Source organism: Pelodiscus sinensis, chromosome 14 (assembly GCF_052426305.1).
Source record: "Pelodiscus sinensis isolate ZL-2025 chromosome 14, ASM5242630v1, whole genome shotgun sequence".
Classification (NCBI taxonomy): Eukaryota; Metazoa; Chordata; order Testudines; family Trionychidae; genus Pelodiscus; species Pelodiscus sinensis.
The window spans coordinates 11,153,670-11,179,003 of record NC_143065.1 but is presented as its reverse complement, the minus strand read 5'-3'; the positions used below and the strand labels follow the sequence as shown (position 1 = coordinate 11,179,003).

Sequence of the window (25,334 nt, the reverse complement as noted above, 5' to 3'; positions counted from 1 at the left end):
ATGCAAGGACTCTGTAGCAAATACACAGGAGCTGACTGTCTAGGCCCAGGAAAAGCAGATGCTCAACTTTCACTGCTCAGCAGTAATCTCAAGCCTCATTCCCTCACAGTTTGGCCTAAGGAAACAGGCCCCTTCTTTTTCAGAGGCAGTGTAAAGACAACTGCACCACAACTGTGTCATCAAGTCACTGCTTCAATCACAGACACAGTGTTTGTAATGATTTTATGCAGCCGCTGGGGCAATTCCAGCCTGAAATAAAGTGCAACTCTTCATGTGCCTTAAGTGAGTTATGTATATGGGGCGTACATTGTACTAGTTACTCTCCTGGGTATAACGGGTACGGTGCGGCAGACTCCACCCAGGAACAATACATGCACCTTCGATTGTTCTGGAAAGGTATTTACATTTCCCTGGCAATTATTTAACCACACTAGCACACCACAAACACTATCAGCCCACAGCCAGACTTGAAGATTTACAGGGCAGTACCTCTCCCCTCCAAGCTGCTGCACACTAGCGAATGGGGAAGAGAAAGCAAAGTTAGTCCAGTCCATGCTTAGAAACAAAAGATTGCCTGAGCCAGAAAAGCTGTAACATCTCACTCAGAATGATGCAGTTTTGTGGAGAAATATAAAACCACTCTTTATTATTTAACAGAAAAATCTGGCAGGGTGGGAGGAAAAAAAGGAATAGCTGGACACATTTATACAAGTAAATTATCAAACAATAAGAAACACTTTATTTTAACTTTACAACATATAAATATGAGACATCTGTGCTTTCCGTGTAGCTTTCTCCTCCCCCCGCCCCTCCTCCCATGCCCAGGGTCCATATCACATTGCACCAGTACCTCTGAACTCCATGCTACAGGAGGGCTGCTTGGAGCCGCTACAGCAGAGGTCAGACTGATCCAGGAGTACGTTCAAATGCAGCAGGCATCCCCACACCCACCCCTCTGTCATCTGCTCAGGTCACGGTTCGAGACTCTACTACACAGCAGCCTTTCCTCAGGAGACAGGCCACTAAAGAATGGATGCAGCAGAGCGTCGGAGAATGTGATCCTCCTGGCAGGGTCAAACTCTAACATCCTTCTCATCAGGTCGAACAGCTGCATGTGCTCTGGTGAATCGTACAGCATGTAGCTCTGAAACAGACCAGTACAGAGGCAGCTTTAGAATAATGCAGGCAAATGTCTGGGAAAAGCTAGACACGCCCCTCCTCACCCAATAGTGTGGACTGTTAAAAAAAAAAAAAAAAGTTTCCACAGTTGCCCCTTTTCTTCCTCAAAGCAAACCTAGATCTCCTCCCCTGGCTACAGCAGCAGCTCAGGGAATATTGAGGGAAGTCTCTAACGGTTCCACGATTTTTTTTTTTAAAAGGAGGGATGGAAAGGTAAGCACCCCCCTTCCCGGTTAACAAGGGCCCAGCTAGACTCGAACAGCCTCCCTGCCTGGCTCACTGTGCCACAGGCGGGGTGTTGCTCCAGCAGCCCCCGGCCCGCACCACAACAGAAGCTATTTAAACACGTAGTGTAACCGGTTTAACATTTTAAATGAGATTTTACATGGTCCCCTAAAGGGACCAGAGACTCGTGATTGTGTTGGCCAAACTTCAGGCCCTTAGTGCTACTTCTGTTAGTGAGAGCCACATCGAGCTTGATGTTGCTAATCCTGAAGCCTCTGCCACATCCTCGTCTATCAGACCAATTCGTACCCAGTGGAGCACTAGACTAATCTGACTGCCTCCCCGGGGTGAGAAGTCACACAACGCTCACTACTTGCCCGGGAGAATCCCTTGGGAGTGGCGGCTCTCTGGAAGGGATGCGCAATACTTATCACCAGAGCATCTCAGTCTGTACTGTATTCATCACCCCACCCTCTGGAAGGAAGGGCAGAGCAGTAATAGGGGCACAGTGAGGCTAAGTGACTTGCCTAAGGCCATGGGAAGTAGGTAACTGTGCAGGGAAAAGAATCCAGGGATCCTGTGTTCCCAGTCTCTCTCCCTGACGACAGGACCAATTTTTGTCTCTAACACAGGGCTTCTCTGCCCAAGCTGGACCCCAACCTTCCAGCAGAGAAAGCCAAGGCTGCCAGGCCAGATGTAGCCATGCCCAGAAGGGTTTGGAGGATCAGATTCCCTGTAAACCGGTGGCGCTCTCCCTGTCCTTTCAGTCCTCAGCAGCACAGAAAGGTTCCCTCTCCTGCCTCAGAAGGGTAAAGCTACAGACACAAGCCCTCAGCTTCCTTTAGGATTAAAGGTGGAGGAAGAGTAACCAGTGCATCTTTCCACAGACGAGCTGGGAACCCTTTTTCTGTCAGGGCTACTGGCCCACAGAAAAATCAGTGAGGACCCCACACAAGCAAAGAGAAGAAAAAAATCCTCAACTCCCCTGAAGTCAGGGTCTCAATAACTGTTCTGGGAGGTCCAGGGCTATTTGATTTTGTGGGGCCCACTAAGCTCCAGGGTGGGGCCAAAAAGAGGGGTTCAGAGTGTGGGAGGGATTGACGGCTCTGACTGGGGGTGTGGGTTTTGGGGTGCAGGAGGGGACGTGCGGGTTCTGGGTGGGAGTCAATGCTGGAGTGGGCTCAGGCCTGTAGTGCGGGCTGTAGGAGAGAGAGACTTAGGATGCAGGAGGGGGCTCAGGACTAGGACAAAGCTGGGGTGTTGTGCGCTTACCTGGGGCCCCTCCCCTTTGGTAGTGGGGTGTGGGGGAAGCAGATGGATAAGTGAGCTGCAGCTGCACAGCCCTACACTCATCTGCAGGCTCCTGCATACGTGGAACCAAGCTACCACGCTACCAATCCCCCATGTCATTTAGAAACAGCACCCGCATTTCCAGCCAGTGCCATCTGCGTCTGTCACTCCACGAGCGTGCCAGGGGACGCTGGATCGGAGCGAGGGTAGGAATCCCAGCGCTGCGGCAGAGCTGCCCCAGAGCTCCACGTAAATCCGATACCTGCAGCGGCTTGCAGTTCTCCTGGACGTATCTTCCATCTGACGTGTTCTCATCCCACACCAGGCCCCCCTTGTGGAAGTACTTCTGTTTCCTGTACAACACAAGGGAGTGGTCAAGAGTCTCATCTGGAATTTGGAGGCGCACACCGATGGGGTGTGCGTAGCCTCACTGCAAGACAAGGCACCGGCACCAAGACTCAAAGCCAGCCCGAGCGATCAGACAACACCCCAGAAAATGACATGCTGGGAATTCAACCAGCCCAACCCACAATCAAGGTGCTCTTTAGAAGCTGAGCCTTGGTAAAGCCCAGAGAGATGATTTCTAGCAGCTAATAACGGGCTTGGACAAACCTCACACACAGCACTTGTCCCCCATGGATTTCAAAGCATTTTACAAAGACAGGGAAGTCTCATTTGCATCTCCGATGGGAAACACGGGTACAAAGAAGGGAAGTGGCTTGCATTAGGGTCAATGGCAGAAGGAGGAACAGAACCCAGGTCACCTGACTGGCCCGCCAGCTCGTTAGCTGCTGGACCGTGCTGCCAGAAAACAATACGTTTCAGATGTTGATGCTGTTTGCTTTGTATTCAACATCCTTTCATTTCAAGTCTTCTCCTGACCCTACGGGCAACAGCCCGAGTGTTAGGGCTCTGAGGTGTGGCCCTCTGCATAAGAGAGGGCACCCTGCTGCTACTACCATCCCCAGAACAATGCAACAGCCGCTCGGCGCTCAGAAGCTGGTTCTCACCGGGTTTTGTGGATCATGTGAGATGGAATCGGCCCAAGGATTTTTTCCATCATTACAAGGTGCTCACGATTCTCATGAGTCTGCAGAGGAAAAGCCACTAGGTTATTCTCTTCGCCTTGAAACTCACACAGCGAAGACGGGGGGGGGGGGGGGGGGGGAGGGGGACTTAATCCTCCCTTGGGAGAACAGCCTCATGAGAACGGCCACACTGGGTCAGCCCAGCGTCCTGTCTGCCCACAGTGGCCAATGCCAGATGCCCCGGAGGAAGGGATCACAACAGGGAATCCTCACATGATCCCTCCCGTCACCCACCTCCAGAGAAACAGAGGCTAGGGACACCATTCCAAACCATCCTGGCTGATAGCCATTGATGGACTTAACTTCCATGAATCTATCTAGCTCTTTTTTGAACCCTGTTAAAGTCCTGGCCTTCACCACATCCTCTGGCAAGGAGTTCCACAGGTTGACTGCGTGCTGAGTGAAGAAAAACTTCCGTTTGTTTTAAATCTGCAGCCTATTAATTTTTTTTTGGTGACCCCTAGTTCTTATATTGTGGAAATAAGTAAATAACTCCTCATGGTACCCAGGAAAATATAGGCCCAAATCCACAATGGTACTTGGGCTCCTAATCTCTACTGGATGGAAATGAGGAGCAAAAATACCATTGTTGACTTGGGCATCACAGTGTGACAGGAAAGGATAAAGCTTATTGCGCTCAGGCAAAGTCACAGAGGCCTTATGAAAGTATACCTGAAAGAGTGTGAAGCCACGGTAATACTCAAACAGAATGCAGCCGATACTCCAGACATCACAGGGCTGTGCCCAGCCCAGCTCTGCAACGAAGAGGGAGAGAAATGACAGCTTCCAGGGACAAACGCCAAGCTCGAACACACACCTTAGCGGCGGCTTCTACTTTCCTTTTGAAACTACAGACCTAAAAGTCAGGTACACGCCCAGTGGATTTCTCTGGCGAGAGGACTGTACAGTCCTCTAGGGGTCAACAGTCCCCAAACGGAAAGAAGCCCCCTTTCCAGTCTGTGTGCTCAAGTGCATATTCGGTGATGAACTCAACCGGGGGGCCTCCCAGGAGCTTCTGCGTATTTACGGACAATATTTTGCATCTACGGAAGCATCATTTGTGTTTTGGACGGAATGCAGACCAGGTACGCTGGCTGAGCAGTCCCAATGCCCGTCTGGGGCCACGCCCAAACCTCTGTTCCCAAGAAACCCGGGACAACTGCAAGTTACACAGTTATTCTCAACCTTTTTTCATAAAGTACCCCCTTTCAAAAAAATTAAGTACCCCCCGTACCTAGTTTTCAGACACAAAAATTGTTTCTACCATTGCAACACATTTGTTTAAACAACTTAATCGTGGTCTGGAGGGCAATGAAATTTTTGGGTGTAAAAAGAACAAAAATAAAGCGCTGTAAAACTGAACACAAAAAATTCAGTTCTCCCCAAATGTCAGTTGTGCTGACGTACCCCCCAGACTTCTCTCAAGTACCCCTAAGAGTACTGGTACCACTGGTTGAGAAACTCTAGTCTGAATGACAGTGTGGAGACTGTTCCCTTTCTCCACTCCAGAATCAGGGAGTTTCCAGTAAGTTCTCTCGCAAAGCCTAACCCGTACCCTAATAAAGCCCTTGACCCAATTGTTTTGTTCCCCGCACCGCAGAAAAGTCACTCCACTCACCCAGAATCACCTCCGGTGGGCGGTAATGCCGAGTCGCAACAATAGTAGTGTGATGCTCATGGTCAAAAGTGGCACTTCCAAAGTCTGCCACGCGGATGTGTGTGTTCCTAATAGATTTCTCCTCACAGCTCTGCAACAGAAGGAATAGCCGTAAGGAGCCTGGGAGAGGCGGTTTCAGAGCAGGAATGAACTCCAGTATGACCCCTCTAGCCCAACAAAGTTCCGCACCCATGTCACCCGCAGTAAAAAGGGCTATCCAATACAGAAACGTCGCCTTCCTTCAGAGATCTTGAAACTAACTCAGGTAGCCATGTATGCTGCCTTTTACAGACTAGACTGTCAGGAACAGACTGTCTCCCATGTCCAAGCCATCTGCGATATTGGCCCCCGTGCTCAACCAGGGGATGGAGAAAAGAAAACACTTGGCTTGCCGAAAGGGGGGCCAGGTTTTCAATCATTTCACCCTCTTGCCCAGAGACCCAACCTACCTTGGTCTCATTGTATAAGGTGTCGAAATCGGAATTCACAAACAGGATGTTTTCGGGTTTGAGGTCAGTGTGAGTCAGCTGGTTGTCGTGTAAAACTGCAAAGAGGGATGGGGAGAGAAGGAAGGAGAGTTTAAGATTCAAACACTAAAGCTTCCACACAGCTAGGTCTGTTACACAGGCCTCAGGAACACAAGACCCTCTGCCCAAGAGCAGTACTTTGAATCAGAATGCCGTGCGATGCATCGGGGCCCATGTCAGCTGTGTACCAAACAGCTTCATTGAGCGACACCAAATTCTCTTATTGCTCACTGTTTCACAACATGGTAACTGTTAAATACACATTTCAGGTATCCCATCATGTCTGCCCCATCCAGGCTACTGCAAGTCAGCTCTGTGTGAAGCTTCCAAGGTTTCAGGTGGGAATGGAGATGAATCCAGAAGCCATATCCTCAAATCCACCTCCCCCTCTCTCCTGCAAAAACTTCTGACTCGCTCACCTGATTTTAAATTCCTCAGCGCGCGGAAAGTGAGACTAGCCAAAACGTTCAGCACTCTTAACAGGCATGTAAAAACAAACAGACACTTCGAAAAGCATACACTAGCTGGCGAGTACAACTCACCTCATGGCTGCAGACAACCGTGGCAAAGGAACCTGGGTAACTTACATCTCAAGGCATGGCAGAGCTGATACGCCATGTGCCGGATCTGGGGGAGGGGATATGGCTGAAAGTTATTCTCCTTCAGGAATTCAAAAGTGTTCTTGCCCAGAAGCTCAAAGGCGATGCACATGTGGCCATGGAAGTTGAACCAGTCGGACATCAGGACACACAAGCTGGGCCGAACGGAGAAGAACGTTAAGGATTCCCGTCCCTCCCGCTCGCCAAGGGACAAGCACACAAGCATTCAGTTAGCAGCACAGCCGTGTTTCTCCCTAAGCACCCTGGGATTCACCTTCTCAATCACCAGACACAGCAAGGACGTAGGTATCCCATTGTAAGCAGCACAATTCGTAGGGGATGAAGGTGGAAGCGGGCTAATATTTCACTATATAGAACATAAGAAAGGCCACATTGGGTCAGGCCAGCGGTGTGCCCAGTCTTCTGACCGTGGCCAATGCCAGGTGCCCCAAAGGGAGTGAACAGAACAGGGAAACATCCAGCAATTCCCTCCCCTCCCCGGCCCATTCCCAGCTTCTGCCAAACAGAGGCCAGGTTGCTCGGGACGCCAGCCCTGCCCATTCAGGCAAACAGCCACTGATGAACTTATCCTCCACGAATGGATCTAGCTCTTTAAAGAACTGGGTTTCGTTAACATGGAAGGATAAATCAACCCAATTCCCAGATATTTAAATGGTCGATAATTACATAATCAGGGACCTAGGAATAAGAGTCACAATTCACCCTAAAAAGCCCCAAACCCCAAGGCTGGGCAAGGGGGAACACGACACCATTTTCTAGGTAGACAGACAATAGGTAAAGTTTCCATGCTCTTATCTCACGGTGTCCCCCCCACGACTCTGCACAGATCCTCCCCCCAAGTTGTGCTCAAGAGACGAGATGGGGAATCCCAGCGTATCTAAGCAGCAGCAAGTTTTGTGCAAGAGACCAAACTTACTATTTGTTGTCCTTGTCTCTCTCTCGGATTTTCTTTAGGACGTTAATTTCCAGTCTGGCTGCTTCGCGGTATTTCCCCACATTTCTAATAATTTTCAGCGCCACCTGGGCTTTGCCTCTGCAGAGGGGAAGAGGACACAGGACTGGGTCAGAGGTGGAGTGGCTCCGACCACCTCGGCAAAGAACTGTCAGTATTGGGTCTAGAGAAAAACCAGTTGCCAGTTTCTCGGAGTGTCTTAGTCAGTTCTTTCTGGGATAGGGAACAAGAAAATGTCTCTCCAATAAATCCTGGGGTGAGGGAGGAGATGGCAGCCCCTTTTCATTCCCTCCCCAAATCGGTTCTCACTCAGGACCACTCAGAGGGGCAAACCGCAGCTGCCCATCACTGTACTAGTAAGTTATGCCCTGCAATTGACTGCTGCCTGTCACTGGGAAATGCAGCTTGGGAAAAATCAGGGTCCAGGAGAATCCACCACCACTGGTTCACCTGCATTTCCTTCCACCAGAGGCAACTAAAACCCGGTTCCCAGTCACCGGCCCAAGACTCGCACTGTCCAAGTGACGCCTTATTCCACAGGCATGGGGAGCCCCTCAAATATCCACCAGACAGGAGAGGGGGAAAATGATCCCCTGGGACTGCTGGCCTCACCCCTTTGCCTTCCTCATCCTCCTCCCTGACATATATGGGACTCTCTGCGGTGCAGCTCCAAAGGACTGAGTAGTGGGATTTCACAGGGCGCGAGAGAGGGACTCCACTCGTGCGAGCTCAGGAAGGGGAAGGGTGCTTTCCTCCCAGTCCTGTTCGTGACTAAGTTCTTTGGGACAGGGACTGTCCTTTCTGGTGTGTGCAAACAGTCCCTAGACAATGAGGTCCTGGGCCAAGCGCACTTCAGGAACATACAGATCAGTGGCCCAGTAAAGGGAGGGTGAAGCTTGCACATTTTGCAATAAGCTGCATACAAATCACCCCCAAAGCCTTAACTCTGTCCCAAGAGGAAAAAGCCAGAAGTCCATACTTTGGGGGAAGGGATGATCAGATATTTCATTACACTAAATGGTCGTCCGGAAGTGGTTGTACATAAAACTCCATTGGTCCGACACTCCTGATGGTCCGGCACCATCAGGAACCCGGAAGTGCTCCGGGCAGCCGGACAATTTGAGCTGCTCTGCGCACGGCTTCTGCGATTCAGCCGCTGTTGAAACTGACCAGCAGCTGAATCGGGGAAGCCGGGGGCAGAGCAACTGGGGTTCTGATTCCAGGAAAACTGGGGCAGAGCAGTTCTGCCCCGGGCTTCCTGGAGTCAGCCGCTGATCAGTTTCAGTAGCGGCTGACTTGGGGACGCCTGGGGCAGAGCAGCTGGGGTGCTGCCAGGTTGGTCCCGTAGCACCGCCCCTCAGCGCTGCGGGACCAACCTGGCAGCACCCCAGCTGCTCTGCCCCAGGTGTCCCCAAGAGTAGCTGGGGTGCTGCCGGGTTGGTCTCACAGCGCCGAGGGGAGGCGCTACCTGACCAACCCGGCAGCACCCCAGCTGCTCTGCCGCAGGCATCCCCGATTCAGCCGCTGCTGAAACTGACCAGCAGCGGCTGAATCGGGGATGCCTGAGGTAGAGCCGGACTATCGGAAGGGGGGGCTATGAGGGGTCTGGGGTGGCATCCCCCCCACCCCACCCCAGACCCCTCATAGCCCCCCTTCCGATAGTCCGGCATATCTGATAATCTGGCACCCCCTGGATCCTAAAGGTGCCGGATTATCGGAAGTTTACTGTAATTCTGCAGTCGTAACTGGGCTGTAACAACCCTCCCCAGCTGGGATATATACACAGCTTGTTTCCACTGGTCAAGCCACACCCTGCTACATGTGCAGTGGACAGCAGGGAGGTTAGAGTTCAGTATCGGCTAACTGGTTAAACTGACAGCTCCTGGGGGAGGGGGGTCGCTGGGGGCTCTGCAGTATAAAGCTCACATACGGTTACGCTTTACCCTGCGGAGCCCACAGTCCGTGTGACCGCTAAGATTTTCAGTGGTTACCGTTTTAACTGACTTTTCCCATCCCTAGCTCAGAGTGGTTTCGAAGTAAAGAGGTGGCAGTCACATTGGGAGGAAGGATGGTAGCCCGTTGGCAAACCAGGGAGGGGCACCTAATGGAGCAGAAAGGAAAATCAACCAAACAACAGCTAAAGGGGAATTTGCTGATCTGCCCAGTCTGCAAGAGAGGGTGAGGAGTGGAATCCCACGGGAGGTAAACTAATGCTGAACAACCACTTCTGATGGAGCTGCAGAAAGCCACAGACCAAGATGTTCTCGTGTTGTAATCAATCAAGTCCCTCAAGTGACTCCCTCCCCACCCACTTTGCTAGGGACTTCTTTTTGAAGGGACAGGAGGAGCTTGTGGCATCTACCCTCCACAGACCCCCAGGTTCAGTGCCGCCAGATGCTGAATGTGGAGGAGCTAGGGAGAGAAAAGGAAGATCACTTAAAGGACAGGAGAAATCCACCCCCCTCGGCGAGGTCTGACTGGTACGTGATCGAGAAGGGACTTGGGGATAGCATACCTGGCATGGTCCACGCACTCCACAACTTTGCCAAAAGTGCCTTCGCCTAAGCTGCCGACAATCTCATCTAGGAGAGAAAACAAGAGCGGATGTGAGCTTCAAGAACCACACTGGCACGAGGTCCTGCAACTTCACAGCATTCACATCTCAACAATGCATCTCACTGCTACACTCTTTAAAACAGAAGTGTCTATTGTCTGCCTCAGGCAATTACTGGTCAGCCCATTTATAAGCAATAAACACTAGAGACCCCTCCAGGACAATAAGAGAGATCTTGTCTAACATGGGGATAGAAAGTAGAGAGGTAAAGTTTTACGAAAGGTGGCTGTACATCGCTCTTGGAGCCAATCGCCGATTCTGCACACCAGGTGACCTTCCTTGTCATCTTCCACGCTCCTGCTGCGTTTACTGCTCTGTTGGCTTCTCTGCACACACCGCCCCCCGAAACGGCATCCGACCAATCGCACACAGCGGGCAGTTCCGATTGGCAGATTGAGTTGTCATTCAAAGATGGAGATGACGAAGCGTCGGTGGTTGGATTTTCCAGATCCCCGCATTTCATAAGGCACACAGCATATATAACGATAGGGATATTGCAAGGGACACGTCAAGACACAAACTGACTTCAAAACAGAAAAGTAAAAAACAGCTACAGGTATGTAAAGAACTGTCTCATTAGCTACAGTGTCTGATGCAGTTGCGTCTTAGCGGGAAGTGCCACCCTCTTCTCTGGAAGGGAGCAGCAGCTGGGTTGCTCCAGTCACTGGATTCATACAAGCATTCCCCCGTTTGGCCACAGAGGAGCAGCTTCCTCTATGGGAATAGAGGACACTGCCAGCGGCGCAAGAAGAGCGAGTGCTTGCCAGTCACGTCAGTTTCTCCAGTGGCAGGCTGCCGATGGGTAGAGTACACAAGTCAGGTTGGTCAGGCTGTCCAGAAGAAGCCAGACTAGCACTCCCTTTGTGAAGTTGGTCCTGCTTTCTTTTGTAGGTCTATTAACATCTCCAGCTAGCCCAGGGATTTGCCTCACTCCTGACCTGATCCTATCCAGCCCTTCCCATCCCGATGGAAGCAACTACAGAAATGATCCTACAGCTGCATGCCTGAATGGACCCATATAGGGCCAGCATCATCTTCCTTCCTCTGCAAGAGATTTAAAGCTTGGAAGAATTCTAGCAGCAGGGTAGCTAAGTCCCTGGAGAGCCTTAGAGCTCATAGTTCCTAGCCTGCTACAGATAAGAGCTCACAATCAAGCCCATCGCTACTAGCTTCTACTGGAAAACCAGCCGAACATTTCCGGAGGTTCCTTCCCACTAGCAGAAACATCCCCACCAAAGCCAACAACTCTTCTCTCGAGTCACTGAACTTTTCTATTGAGTCCCTCAAAAAAGAGTGTAAAATTAGTTACATTCTATATAGCGAGATACGGTAACAGGGCTCTAAACGTCCACATCTAAACTTCCTAATATGTGCTTTGCCATACTCCTTCCCCCCACAAGTCAAGAAGAATGAACTATAGACAAAGTTTAAGAGATCATCTGAAATGGAGAAAAAGTTTCAGAGAGTACGTGAGATAGCTGTGAGACTTCACAACAGAGAGCAGAGATCCGGAACCTGCACACTCCCGCCACAAACACGCAGTTGTTATCGGAGCATATCAATTGTTTAACCTGGGCATTAAAACTCAATCAAATCAGCTGGAAAAAAGGAGGAAAGTGATGGGCCTTTAAGCGTTCCACACCATGCAAGTATCCAGTTTAGCACAGGGGTTAGAAATCACTTTGTTTAAACTATATAAAAGAAACACACCTGAGTACTGTAAATAGTAACGTGGTGCTTACTAGAGTATGATAGAGGCAGTAAAGTTAAAACATTTGGATGAGTACCTCCCAACACTTGCAAGTCACTCCATTGTCTTGGGATAACCCGCCCCACCCCTTGCCACAAGTTGATTGTTAACCATCACGTAACTAGGAGAGGGAGGTTGTAGTTCTTTTCAGTCAGAGAAAGACATTAACAGTGATACTCTCAAATACAACTCCAGTCCAAGGGAACTTGTAACAACAGTCAAACAGGGTTGCCCTCTCAGGCAGGGGATTTTCTCCCCAATATTGTTGGGAAGAGGTTGATAACCGGAGTGCTAACAGTGCTGAAGAAAGGGTTCGACACAGCTGACTCGTCCTAAGGGGCACGAGATTCTGTCACAATTAAATAAACACATCTGCACTGGAGCACCTTCTGCTGTCAAAATGTATCGAGATCGACTCCGGCAGACATTTCAGTGTGCAGCAGAAGTGGAACCTTCAAGCGAATACAAGAGGACGACACACAACCATGGTGGATGCTGCAACAGTGCAGGCCTGCATCCACGAATTCCCCTTGTAACTGTGCAGGCAAGCGCTCCATCTGGTTTTGCTGCACTTCCCCCGCCCACCCGCACCTTGGGAATCTAGGCTTTAGTCCAGATGCTAGGAATGGCCTGTCAAAATGAACAGCTATTAATGCTTCCAGTTTAAAGACACAGTGAAGTGGAACATAATCAAGAACAAACCCGAAGAGGGATTAGAGGTACTCACCCAGTGTATTCAGAGCTACAGAAGGGAAAAAAGTTAAAACCTGAACAATCCTGAACTCATCTGGATGCTACTCACCGAGGAGGCACTGCTACAAGACCTGGTCCTGCGCTTCCGGCAGCGATGCTGGTGCTTCCTTGTTCGGTGGTGCTCTCTGTCCCGTGATCTCCGGCAGTGGTGCGAGCGGGTAGAGTAATAATCCTCTCGGAAAGAAGGGCTTCGGTCTTCAAACCTGTAGTTCTCGCTCTCCCGTCTGTCTCTGTACCTCCTTTGGTAAGGCATCCTCTCATGGCTGCATTACAAACAAGAGCCCACTTACAAACCTGGGAAGGCAGACCGCACCGCACAAAAGGCTAGGCCTGCTCTTGTTCCTCACTACCCCGCAGAAAGCACAAGGGTAGCAGACAGGGATGTAAAAGCCCATTCAAATAGTTAACTGATTAAAATTATATTGTTGCATCCATGGCAGCAAATCTAGTTCTGAACTGAATCTTGATCTGGGAGTTTGCACCAAATCGCGGGACTTTTTGGTCATCAAGCCAGTCAGATGGAAGGGATGTCAGACGCCAAGTGGCGTTCTCTCCTTTATTGGAAAGAAGGCACAATATGCCCATTTAGAATATAGTCCTTACCAGTTCTATCTGCATAGTCCTATGCGCCTCATCACCAGAGCGAGAAAAAAATCCTCAACATCTCCGCAGAGGGAAGAGGTTTTTTGTTCTGTTTTTAAACAGATGGGGAATCCCAAAAAGACTAACTGATTTGCACAGGCGGTTAGATAATCCCAGTGTAGCACAATGGGAATTTAACCCCACGATTGCCGCCACCTTCATACCATCCTTCCTTTCACTGACAGTTTGAGAGACTAGGGGCCTTCGTTCAGTGATAAAGCAGGTGCTGCGTGCTCAGCACAAGCACTTCCCATAACCCTGCACATCGTGACCAGAAAGGGATTACCGCTGTGGGCCAACAGGACTTTTCAGTCTCTAGAGTCTAGTCAGTCCCTGGTCTCTGATGACTGACCAATAATGCTAGTTATACCTAAAGATTTCAATGTGGCTCAAAAGCTTGTCCCTTTCCAACAGAAGTTGGTCCAACAAGAGAAATACTTCACCTACCTTGTCTCTCCAGTATGCTGGGACTGGCACAGCGACAACACGGCATAAAGATGCAGCATGTTTAGAGTAAACTTTAGGCTAATTTAGTAACATAAGTAGACATTTATACTAATTGCAAAAGGATGCTAGATCTTCCACCTTTATTAGCTACAAACTTCTTCTCTTCCACAATTTATAAACTGAAGCCTCAACCTCAGTACAAAGTGTTTCCATTTTTAAACAGAACAATAAAATAACGTTACTATGTTTTTAAAAAGGGGTTGCACAAACCTGGTTGAGCATCTCCTGCTAGACCAGACTGCTGTGATCCAAACAGTGAATCCCACTGTGACACATGGGCAGAAATGATAAAGCAACGTGCAGGCTAACTGACTCAGATTTAACCTTTAGAGACACACTCAGAGATAACGTTCGTATTTGTGTGTTTGCATATATATTGCTCGAATATAATCAAACAGCTCCTGTCACTGTAGTCTGTTAATTCAGTGACATCGCTATATTTCCTGTTCAATTAAATATTCGTATCGCTGTCTTGATTTCTCTTTGAAGTACACAGCAAGTCACCTGCAAATAGTGGGAGCTCGGTAATAGCTACATGATTAACGTAAGGCGATTGCCTGTGAGAAAATAGGTTACCTCAAAAGTCTATTGTTCAACCAAGAACTGATGCTGTCAAGAGGCTGCAAAATAGCTCTATAAAAACTCTTGGGACCTGAGCTTTTCATCTCAGATCTGCATAAGCTTCATTCAGAAAAGTTTGAGATGCAAGACTGAGGCCTCCAGTCCCACCTGGACTGCCCTGATGTTGAATACTTGGCACCGAACTATAACCTGATGAACTGATTCTGGAAAAGACCCTTTGCAGCTCTGAAGCTCACCATCGCTACTATAAAACTGACCTAAAAACTCTATTCATACCAGTATAGATTAACCACTACTCTCTCTAATACATTTACATTTAGTTAATAAGAACTGGTTGTAAGCAATCTGAAATATGCAGTAAACTGGGAGGTAATAGGGCTAATCCTTTGGGACTGGCAGACCTTTTGTATGAAGATGATTTTCAGTAATCCCCATCATAATTTTACTTGGCTGTCTGGGTAGGAGCCCAAGGCTGGGTTGCTTTAAGGGAACTGTGTTTGGCTTCTGGGTAACCAATAAGATATCAGGGAAAGTTATTTTGTTGCTGACTTGCTAAATCTAAGCATTAGAATAACCACCAGTTTTGGGAATTGCCCCATTTTTTACAGTTTGAGCACTCTCAATGTGCACACTCCCCCCGTCTCCCCGAGACAGTGGTGACACCCATCTTCCCTTAGCTTGCCAGGGCTGGGCAAAATTTAGGCACTGTCTCAGGCTCTAGGCATATACTCCAGATGGGGGACCTCTGTGTCTCTTGGCACAGGAAATGCCATGGTTCAATGCCTGCTGCCCCCTACGGCCACTACACAAGCAAGCCCATCTCTTCCCCTTTCCAGTCCTGGTGTCTGAGTCCTGAGTGAATGTTCCCTCCCAACACCAGGAGTCTTTGTTCTGCTGGTGATGGTTTTGCACCCTCCACTTTATCAGCCCCGAAAGAGAATTTTGGCCAAACTGCTGAGGCAACCTCCCTCGCGCACCCAGTGTCGGATTAGAGCACCGTCATGAACGTTTAACAACTCTACTGATCAGGTCTCAGATAAAGACATGCTATAGTCCTGTCAACAAATGTTTGCTTCCATAGGCACACAGAGGCATTTCAGGGTAGAACCATTTCATATCAACCAGAATTCAGAAGTCGCACATACAGATTCCCCAGAAGGTCATGGTGTATGTTACCGGGTGAGAATTCAGTGGTTAGGTAGGAAAGCTTGAAGTCCATAAAGACAAAGGTCAGTTTATTGCCCTTTCACACCCACATTCAGCGTGTCTCATATTTTTAAAGATTGTTCACGGCATTTTTGATGTGTAGTCAACCACAATTTGTTGCCATTGAATACGTCCATAAAAGCATCATAATTTGGGTGGCCAACAATATTCTAGTTTGTCAAATCTCAGTTTTCTTCATTTTTCCCCCTTTGCCAACAAAGGGGCCAATTGTTGCCAAGTAGGATGGTGATTTCACTTAATTCATTAGAAGCTGGACCAAGACCAACTCATTTAACACAGGCTGCCAAATACATGGCAGCAACTGTAAATCACTACTGACCCTGCTTGAAACTGAACTAAATCTCAGGCTCCTGGAATTGAATGCAAGAAGGGACCCTCACACTCATCTAGTCTGCCCTCCTGTACATTGCAGGCCACAGAAACTCATCCACCCCCTCCTCTAGGAGGACCTCTGGGACATCCTCAAATCTTGGTATCAAGACTTCAAGAACAACAAAAAATAAAACTCAACAAAGGAAAGGTTAAAGAATTTAAGGATCAGCTTCTGAGTAGCCTTTGCACTAGCAAACTGTAGTTTGGGGCCAGGCAGACTGCACCTGTGCAGGCCACTATGTTTATTATGCTAGCTATCTTATTTCAGATGCATATTGTATACCTAGCACATCAGCACACAGCATTATCTGCATAGGTCAGTTCCAAGTCCCACAGTTCCCTGAACAGATGCTTAGTGGCTATGGTACATATATTTACATCTATGCATTATATTTGGTTTGTTCCAATGAATGCTTTGAACAAGGCTGGAGTTGAAGCAGGGCCAGATTAGGAAGTCACATTTGTAGCTGAATTAAAACAGCTCTATTTTTAAAATCCCTGTGATGGACATTTTAAGGTAACACTTTCACTCTACTTCAATAATTACATCTGGACAATTGCAGAATACAGCATGGTTTGACAGACGTAATTCACTCCTTGATATCAATACCGAGAAACACTGATTTCAGGGCAGAGAATTCTCCTTCATCGGTACTTAAAGAATCTCAGGCTACATCTACGCTACCACAATAAGCCGACCTAACATAGCTAGAGTCTATGTACCACGTAGGGTTGATAGGAAACTCTCTCCCATGATTTCTCTTACTTTTCTCATCCAGGGTAGAGTATCAGGGCTGACCAGAGAGTGGACTGTGATCCATTTGATAGATCTTCATTAAACCCACCAAACTGACTGCAGATACATCACTCTCTGTTCCATTGATCCGGACTGTAGTGTAGATGTAGCCTCTGTATTTTAACAAGGTCTCTTAGAGTCAAAGATTTAACAAGAGGCTCAGACTCAAGTAAACCCATTTACTGCTATATCAAGAATGGACAATTCTGAACTATTAGCAGTGATCAGGAAATGAATGTTGTATCACCACCCAATTCTATTTCTGAAATCTGATTAGAATCTAAGAAACACATTAGAGAATATACTTAAAACAACAACAAATGGTCTGGTAGCACTTTACAGACTAACAAAACATGTAGATGGTATCATGAGCTTTCGTGGGCACAGCCCACTTCTTTAGATGACCGGATCACGAAAGTTGTTGTTCTAATCAGATTTCAGAAATAGAATTGGGTGGTGAAACAATATTCATTTCCTGATTTGTTGTTTTTCAAGTTTATCCTGTACAGACTAACTCAGCTACCGCCTGAAGCATTAGAGAATGTCACCCACCCATTTTGGAGCAATGGCTCAGAGGAGAATCCCAGCCTCCGATTAAGCCAGTTCTCACCTTCTAGACCGCGATCTCCTTGGAAGATCCCTTTGAGGCTGATATCGCAGTCTTCCTTCATATTCTCTGCTGGGAGACCTTCTCCTTTTCCATTTGTGACTCATGTAAGTCTCTTGCTCAGGAGACTGATATCTATTACAGTGATGCATCTAGGAACATAAGAAAGGCACTTTACATAAAAAAAATTCATGTCCTCTGTCTATGGGCAAACATGTCTAGCTTCTTACACCCCGGTCTCCACCAACTTCCACACAGAGTTCAGGAGCTCCAGCCTTCCCTAGAACTAACTGTTCGCATTTTACCCTCATACAGTTTACTGCATACTAAGCGAGAAGTGTGAAAACAGAAACCATGCCCGAAGTGTTGGAGGACAGTGTTATAAAAAGTCATCACCAGCAATATTTAGAATGATAAGTTATAACTAAACAAAAAAGCTTCACAACACAAGCAGTGCAGGTAACCAAACACAAAACACATTACGGTAGCACCATCAACATAAAAATCACATTTTTCTAAAAACTTGTATACACTCTTTTGTTGAAATACTTCAAATGACTATAATGGAAAGAGGTTAGGAAAAACTTTTCCTTGTATTTTTTCCAGTTTGTTTGTTTTACAAGAAACTCTGTAATTTGTTTCATTATTTCCCCTGGATACCAGTTAGTTTACCCAGTTTCATGTGGTCTTTCACAAAAGCAAAAGGGCTGAGAATAAACAGGAAATGTGATTGTAAAATTACAGAAATTGGCAGGAAGACTCAGGAGTAGCTGAGGACCTGATGTTATTTTAAACTTTTTAAAACCCAACTAACTTAAAGTGTCCCTTTAATACAAGAGCACTGCTGCTCTGCTCAGAAAGGATAAATGATACCTAAATAATCAGACAGAGAAGGAACTTGGATGGCTTAGAGCATCTGTGACTAGATAAAGAACCTTTCACTTCTTGATCATAGTTAGAATCCTGTCTCTTAATATGGTGTGAAAAAAATCACTCCCTAAGAGCTCTTCACTGACATGCAAAACGTTGCACTTAGCCCAGTGTCTAGTGAACTGGGATTTCTACTTAGGGAATCTTCAACATATGTATTAGAAAGACAAAGTGAGATTTAAGATGTAGTGGCCAGAACAGAGGGATTGTCCAGTGTCTTCTCTCTGTCTCAGTGACACAAAGAGCAGCCATAAATCCTGGTTTACATATCATTATCTCATAGACACTAACCTGCCCCACTCTGTTCTGTAATCTAATTTGTCAGTTTTATGTGTGTTCACTTTTTTTGATTGTATCCCTTTGGTATATATAGTCATGTCAATTTTCTTCCACAATTTGATCTGAGGAAGTGGGTCTGGCCCACAAAAGCTCATCACCTAATAAACCATCCTGTTAGTCTTTATAAAGTGCTGCATAGTCCTGTCTTTTGTCACTAGCATAAGGAAATCCTCTAGTGGCATAAAGCAGTCATAGCAGCTCTTACATCCCTTGTTCAGATAGATGTCAGAGGAACCTGCACAATGACACCCACATGCTCAAAAATATTAGTTGGCATTTCATAGTTTGGATAACTCTGGGTGCCTGCCAGCCCCAGGATCTAGGAATAGTGAGGGCAGCTTGGCTAGTTTACAGAAAATGGACCCAATCTTCTTTTAAGTGAACAATGAAATTAACTATCACTGTTACATTGGGAACTGAAACAAACTACAAACCTCTTAAGAGGCCACCATCAGATCAATTTAGGGCCAAAGTTTTATGATCAAACATTTAAATTTTTTATTTTATTTTTTTAAGAAAAATTCCAGTGAAACAATTCATTTGGATTTAAACCCTACAAGTAGATTGATTTAACCAAAGTGATTTAAGTCATCACAATTAATCTTGTTTTGCATTTTTTAGTTACTTTCCTTTAAAAAAAAAAAAAAAAAAAAGAGGTTTATTTATATCAACTGGTATAATTGTGAAAACAAGCTGATTTGCAACCACATATGAAATTTAGTGTAAAGGCAATACTACTTTTTGCTAACCAGAGGGGATATGCTATACCTATTCACATTTATTTAGGCAATTATATAGCTTAACATATCATATTCTCAATTAATATGCTTTCCCCTAGAGTCTGTATATAATTAAAAATAGCACCATTTAATTAACATGCGCGCCTGTGGCAACATTTTGGGTTAATTTACATGATTTTAATGAATAAAAAAATTAAGCTTTACCATGGGTAATAATGTCTTAATTAATTTTAAACATTTTTAAAAGAAAATGTATTTTAAATAAAATCTGATTTAATTATAAACAATTTTTAAAAAATTAAAAATAATTGATTTTTTTCTATCCTGTAGCTCTGTAACCATAACTCAAACACTGTAGAATTGGACTAATTCAATTAGAGCTGGAAAAGAAAATTAAATCTACTTTCTTTGGTAGAGAACTGCAGAAGGTATATAGTATAAATGTGGAAAGATGCCAGATTTTAAAAGCCCTCTAGTCTAGTTAAATAAATCAAGTTTTTATAAAAACTTATCTTCAGGGTGAACTGAACAAATCAAAGCAATTTAAATAATTTATTTAAATCACACTCAAAAATTGATTTAAATCAAGTTTCCCACTGATAGTACTTCATGTATTTATTCAAAAAATGGTGCAACACCTGATCACTAAAAACATGCAGTATGTTAATTTACAGCTCACCACAGCATTTAACTATATCTAAGAGGATATACTTTGTGTAGTATTTTTAGATACCTTGATTTTTATTAATTTAAGAAATAGTACGTAATACTTATTACCTGTGTCAAGCTGCAGATGCAGCAGCGGTATATTAGGCATGGTAAGAGCTAAATCACACACACACCAACATGCACTTATTTTATTAAACTAAATCTTAAATGTTTGCAACTGCAGCAGTCTCCTGAGTTGCCAGCTGACGGCTGTCCTTAAACTTTTTTATTTCAAAATGTATTAACTCTAACAGACAAGTCCTCAGAACTTCAACTACACAGTGTCCTTAAAACTTCTACAACTAGATCTCGTCTTCCCCACTGCCACCCTCATTTTGACGCAAATCTGATTCCAAGTTACCAAAAGGTTAAGACTGGCTGTGTTTAGAGTGCACTTAATTTTGGAATGAGTAGTCCTGCAGTACCTTAGAGACTAACAAGAATATATAGAATCATGAGTTTTCGTGGTAAAACCCACTTCACCAGAGACAGACTAACATGGCTGCCCCTCTGAGACTTAATTTTGGCATGAGCCCAACTGAAAACAAGTATAGGATAGAGTTTCCTTAGGAAAGCTGAGTTATGCTGAAGTAAAATAGGGAACAACTTATGGCATCGCCATTATGGTCTGTGACCATGACGTTCCAAAATAAGAGACATGCATTATGTAATATAAAATAAGAAAATGACACTCAGTGGCAATTGGCAACTCTAGATTTCTCTTGCTGCATTTTTCTGTACTTTAACTAAATAAACAAGCCACACGGATTAGCTAAGCTAAACCTTTTTCTTTCTAGCAATATCTAACATAGCAAACAACTTGGGAAATAACTTGTCAAATCACACTTATACTAAAAGGCATCGAGAGAGTCTCTTGGGGAATGATGCATTGCAAAGTTGATCCACATTGTTCTTCAGACATATCCACATCATTTTCTACCAATAAGCAGTTTTCCTTATGTTTCATTCTTGCAGCTAGGCCGTGCATCATCTAGCACTACATACACTTGACACGATTTCCTTGTTTACCCAGGAAACAAATTTCTTTAAAACATTTCCCGATAGGGTCTCTAGACACTCAGAAGTCATGACTGTTTTTCTGTAGCAAAAGTGTAGGGAAATATAGGAAGCTGTGTGTGCGTGCTGAATAATGTCTTCCCTTTTCCCTTCTGTACTGCCTCTGTCCTTCCCTATATATTGTGTGTCTGTCTTTAGACAATGTCTTCACTAACTCTGCATGCTTGGCCCAGGTCCACCACAGGGATGAAAGCGAGTAGTAGGTTAATCGGGTAGTCGAGAACTCAATCTGCCACACCCCCCTGATGCCTCAATGAGAGGCAGTTGGGGTGGAGGAGGGAGGGAGAACAGGAGCCGGTGCTGGGGGGAGCCAGCCTAAAAGCCAGTTCCCCGCAGCACCATCTTCCCAGCGATGCCAGCTCCTCCCCTTCCCGCACTGCTGCTTCTATCAAAGGCAGCAGCTGGGAGGGAGGGTGTATGGGAGGTTGCCACAAAGCAGTGTCTGCTTGTGGTGGGCCAAGACTTGCTGCAGGCAGAGGCTGCTCCGGCAGCAGCCTTGGCCGCCATGAAAAAGGGCTGCTGGACCCGCTGCAAGCCAGGACTGAAGTCCTGGCTCATGCCAGTCCAGGACTGCTGCACCTCTGCATTTTAAATGTAGTAAGAGCCAAGTGGCAGCCCAGGCTCAGGCTCCTACTACATTTAAAATGTAGAGCTGCAGCAGTCCCTGCTCTGTCTCAGTTTGTGCCAATCCGGGACCTACCCCCGCTGTGTCTATGCAGTTTAAATGTAGTAGGAACCGGGCTGCCTGCGCACCTGGCTCCTACTACATTTAAACTGCAGAGCTGCAGCGGGGGTAGATCCTTGACCTGCACGAGCCAGGACAGAGCGCCTTCTCTTATCAACTACATGGTTAGTTAGTTACCCATCTCAACATCCACATAAGCACAGAACAAAAACAATCCTATCCAGTCTGTGTCTGTCTTTGCACATAGCTGAGAAACAGAAATTGAAAGCCCAGAACTTTTCAAGAAGAGCTGGTTGCTAGGCTGGACAGACTAAAGTCATTAATTCATGTTTATGAGTCTATAAGTGTAGCATCTTTACAATAAGATTTAATTGTAACTTATTTTTAAATGAAAACATTAGTAGTGTTAATTTTTTACAATAATCAAAAATCCAAATTATTTGATGTGTTTAAAAAATAATTGATTTTTATCCACCCTGCTTATCTTTAACTAATGTCCCTGTAAAGAACAAAGCAGTCATATCTGGTTTCTTCCTCCCCTTGTACAGCTTTTCTAGATCTATTCTGCTGCATTATTTCTGCCTTATTTCGATCTTACGTTTGAGGCACCATAAATCCCACTCTTTTGAGGTGAAAAGCCTTAACCAGGGATAGCAGTGTCTTCTACCATCTTATCATGGTGACCTCACATCTACCAGAAGAGATCTAGATAAACTTTCACTGGATCCATTAGCTCTGTTCTTTCTGATAGTAAAAATGGTGGCTAGAGAACAACACAACTTCGCAGAGGTTGAGTGTCAACCTTGTGATTGAGTGACTGAAGTAAAGACAAAAAACTGTTCAGCCTCCAAGACCACAGATGAACATTTTCCCTCCTTTCATCCACTAAATTCCCCATCCCCATCTCCAGTCTGCCAATCCTGCTAGACACAGAAACATCTCCCAAACAAGGAATATTCCATAGTTCAGGAAACAGAGTGTTCCTCATTGCAATGTTACAAAAAGGTGCAGTTGGTCATGATTTGAAAGCTGCAAAAAAGGATTTTGGTCTGTTTGCATCCCTCACAGGACTACAGCAATGAAGAGTTTTAGAGACACATAACTGACCATCCAAAATCAAAAGGAAAAACTATGTAGCACTTTAAAGACTAACAAGATGATTTAATAGGCGGTGAGTTCCACAAAAGAAAGCTCATCACGTATTAAACCATCTTGCTGCACTTTAAAGTGCTACAAAGTTTTTCCTTTTGGTTTAGCAAGATTGGACTAACACGGTTACAGCTCTATTACCATCCAAAATCAAAGCCTTCCTGTCCCTCTCACCACAGTTATATTTTTTCTACATATTCATCAGCAGACTGCCCCAAACCAGGGCACAGCTGTGAAACACAATGTAAATATCAAACCCTTTCACATCTCAAAGGAGCCAGCAGAGGAACTGGCGTCACCCTACAACGTACACAAAGCCTGGGGAGCGCCCCAGAGGCGGGGAGAGGCTAGGGGGCGCCCCGGAGGCGGGGAGAGGCTAGGGGGCGCCCCAGAAGTGGGGGCCCAGCGCCAGAGGCGGGGAGAGGCAAGGGGGCGCCCCAGAAGTGGGGGCCCAGCGCCAAAGGCGGGGAGAGGCAAGGGGGCGCCCCAGAAGTGGCCCCTCGGAGCTGCTGGGGGGACACTCCAGAGGCGGGCTAAGGGGCGCCAGGGCCCCTTGCGGCGGTGGAGGCGGCGGAGGGACGCGCTCAGACCTGGGGCGGGAGAAGCGCGACTCGGCCCCCAGGCCCGTCCCGTGCCCCATCCGGGTCTCTCCCCTCCCCCACTCCGAGTTCCCGGATGTTGTGGGCCCCGCTTGCCCTTGCCGCCCCAGGGGGCGGCCGCGGCCGGACGCCCCGCACTCACCGTCCCTCGCCCCCTCAGAGCTGCGCTCGGCGGGGCCGCTCAGGCCCTGCGCCGCCGCCGCTGCTTCCGCTTCCGGCTAGAACCGCAGCGCGAGCGGGCACTCCGCAGCCGACTCCGCCAACCACGACAGAAGTTGCGCGCGCAGCGCCTCCCTGCTGACAACCCGTCACACCGGAAAGAGCGGCTCCTCCAGCCGCTACCTATGGCCCCGTTGCTCTAGCCACCCGCTCTATGCCCTTGGAGGACTCCTGTGCTGTCCCACCTTGTCCCTTGGGCACGTGGCCGCAGGCTGGGGCCTGGCTGCAGCAGGGCGGGTCTGCAGCGTGCCCACGTGGAGAGCCAGCCCTGGGGTGCTGCATTTGGGTGCGTGGGCTCACAGGTGCCACTAGTGACTTGCAGTATTACGTGCAGGCTGCCGGGGCACAGATTGCTTGCCATGCTGCCCTCCTTCTGGAGCTCTACCCTGGCCTGGAGCGAGCCACAGCCCAGCAGGCCTCCACTGCACCCTCTGGCCCTGCCTGTCCCGGGAGTGGCACCTCTGTGGGAGAAACCCGCTGCACTTCGGCCCTTTGGTCTCACCTGCAGGGAGCCGGGAACAGGAGCTGGCTCAGCTCTCTGTGGAATTTTTCAGACACCCAGAAGTGTGCAACAGGGCAGAATTTTCTTTTAAACGCCGTATTGTGTTTTAAAATTCCATGTAAATGCTCTAATCTATACAAACGGGTTTCTTTTAGGCCCCGATTTGGCCTATATTGGACAAAATACAAGAAATGTCAGTTGCTACACTAGACCTTGAGTACCCTTGCCAATATTTAGCCTAGATCAGGCATGTCCAAAGTCCGGCCCGCGGGCCAATTGCGGCCCGTGTTCCGGTTTAATACGGCCCCACAGGTAATTTGGCAATATCTATTTTTTAAGGCCCCCAACGAATCCATATGTATTGAGATGAATACATTGTAAAATCTCAGTTAATGTCAGTTGGTCTAAATCAGTTATAAATATATTTGGACACAACATGTATACTTGGTGTTATGTTCCTGTTCATATTTTTTTAACTTAAAAGTTGACAGACAACCTTTATTACCAATAATATGTAATGTACTTTACAATGTTCCTGACATATATTTCAGCTTCCTGGATTTTTTTTTCAACTGGCCTTCAGATATGAAAGGCAGAGTGATTTAACACCTGTTTAGATTTGTCATCCATGTGACGAAATGAAAAGTACGCCGTTTGCAATAAACTTTGCATAAAATAGTTAATTTGCATTTAATTTTAATGGTTCAAAGAATGTCAGGCAAAATGGTCGGCCCTCACGCATGTTCACTTCATCAAATCTGGCCCTCTTTGAAAAAAGTTTGGACACCCCTGGCCTAGATGTTCTACTCCCAAGGGATTCAAAGAGAAGGATTTACTCGCCTTGTACTGTCAAGTGGGGTGGGGGTATCATCCCCCTCCTATGTAGGCAAGGATGGTGGGACCCTCAGGCTTCCATGCATCTGCAGGAAGTGTTGACAACTGCTATACCCCCCACCTCGGCTCTCACCAAGATCACCTCCTAGCAATTGTCCCCCTGA

At 46.8% G+C, this 25,334-nt stretch overlaps 1 protein-coding gene across 1 annotated transcript; it reads right to left on the bottom strand.

The window, feature by feature from the left end:
- Positions 1-702: 702 nt before the first annotated feature.
- Positions 703-23,916, bottom strand: CLK3 (CDC like kinase 3). The gene is made up of 13 exons (XM_075897435.2): positions 23,758-23,916; positions 17,392-17,540; positions 12,705-12,918; positions 10,385-10,478; positions 10,054-10,120; positions 7,503-7,619; positions 6,554-6,720; positions 5,889-5,983; positions 5,401-5,530; positions 4,455-4,537; positions 3,705-3,784; positions 2,957-3,047; positions 703-1,144 (listed from the first exon to the last, which is right to left on the bottom strand). Exons 2-13 carry the CDS (start codon positions 17,538-17,540, stop codon positions 959-961), a joined length of 1,473 nt encoding a protein of 490 aa, XP_075753550.2. The 5' UTR covers positions 23,758-23,916; the 3' UTR covers positions 703-958.
- Positions 23,917-25,334: the final 1,418 nt, after the last annotated feature.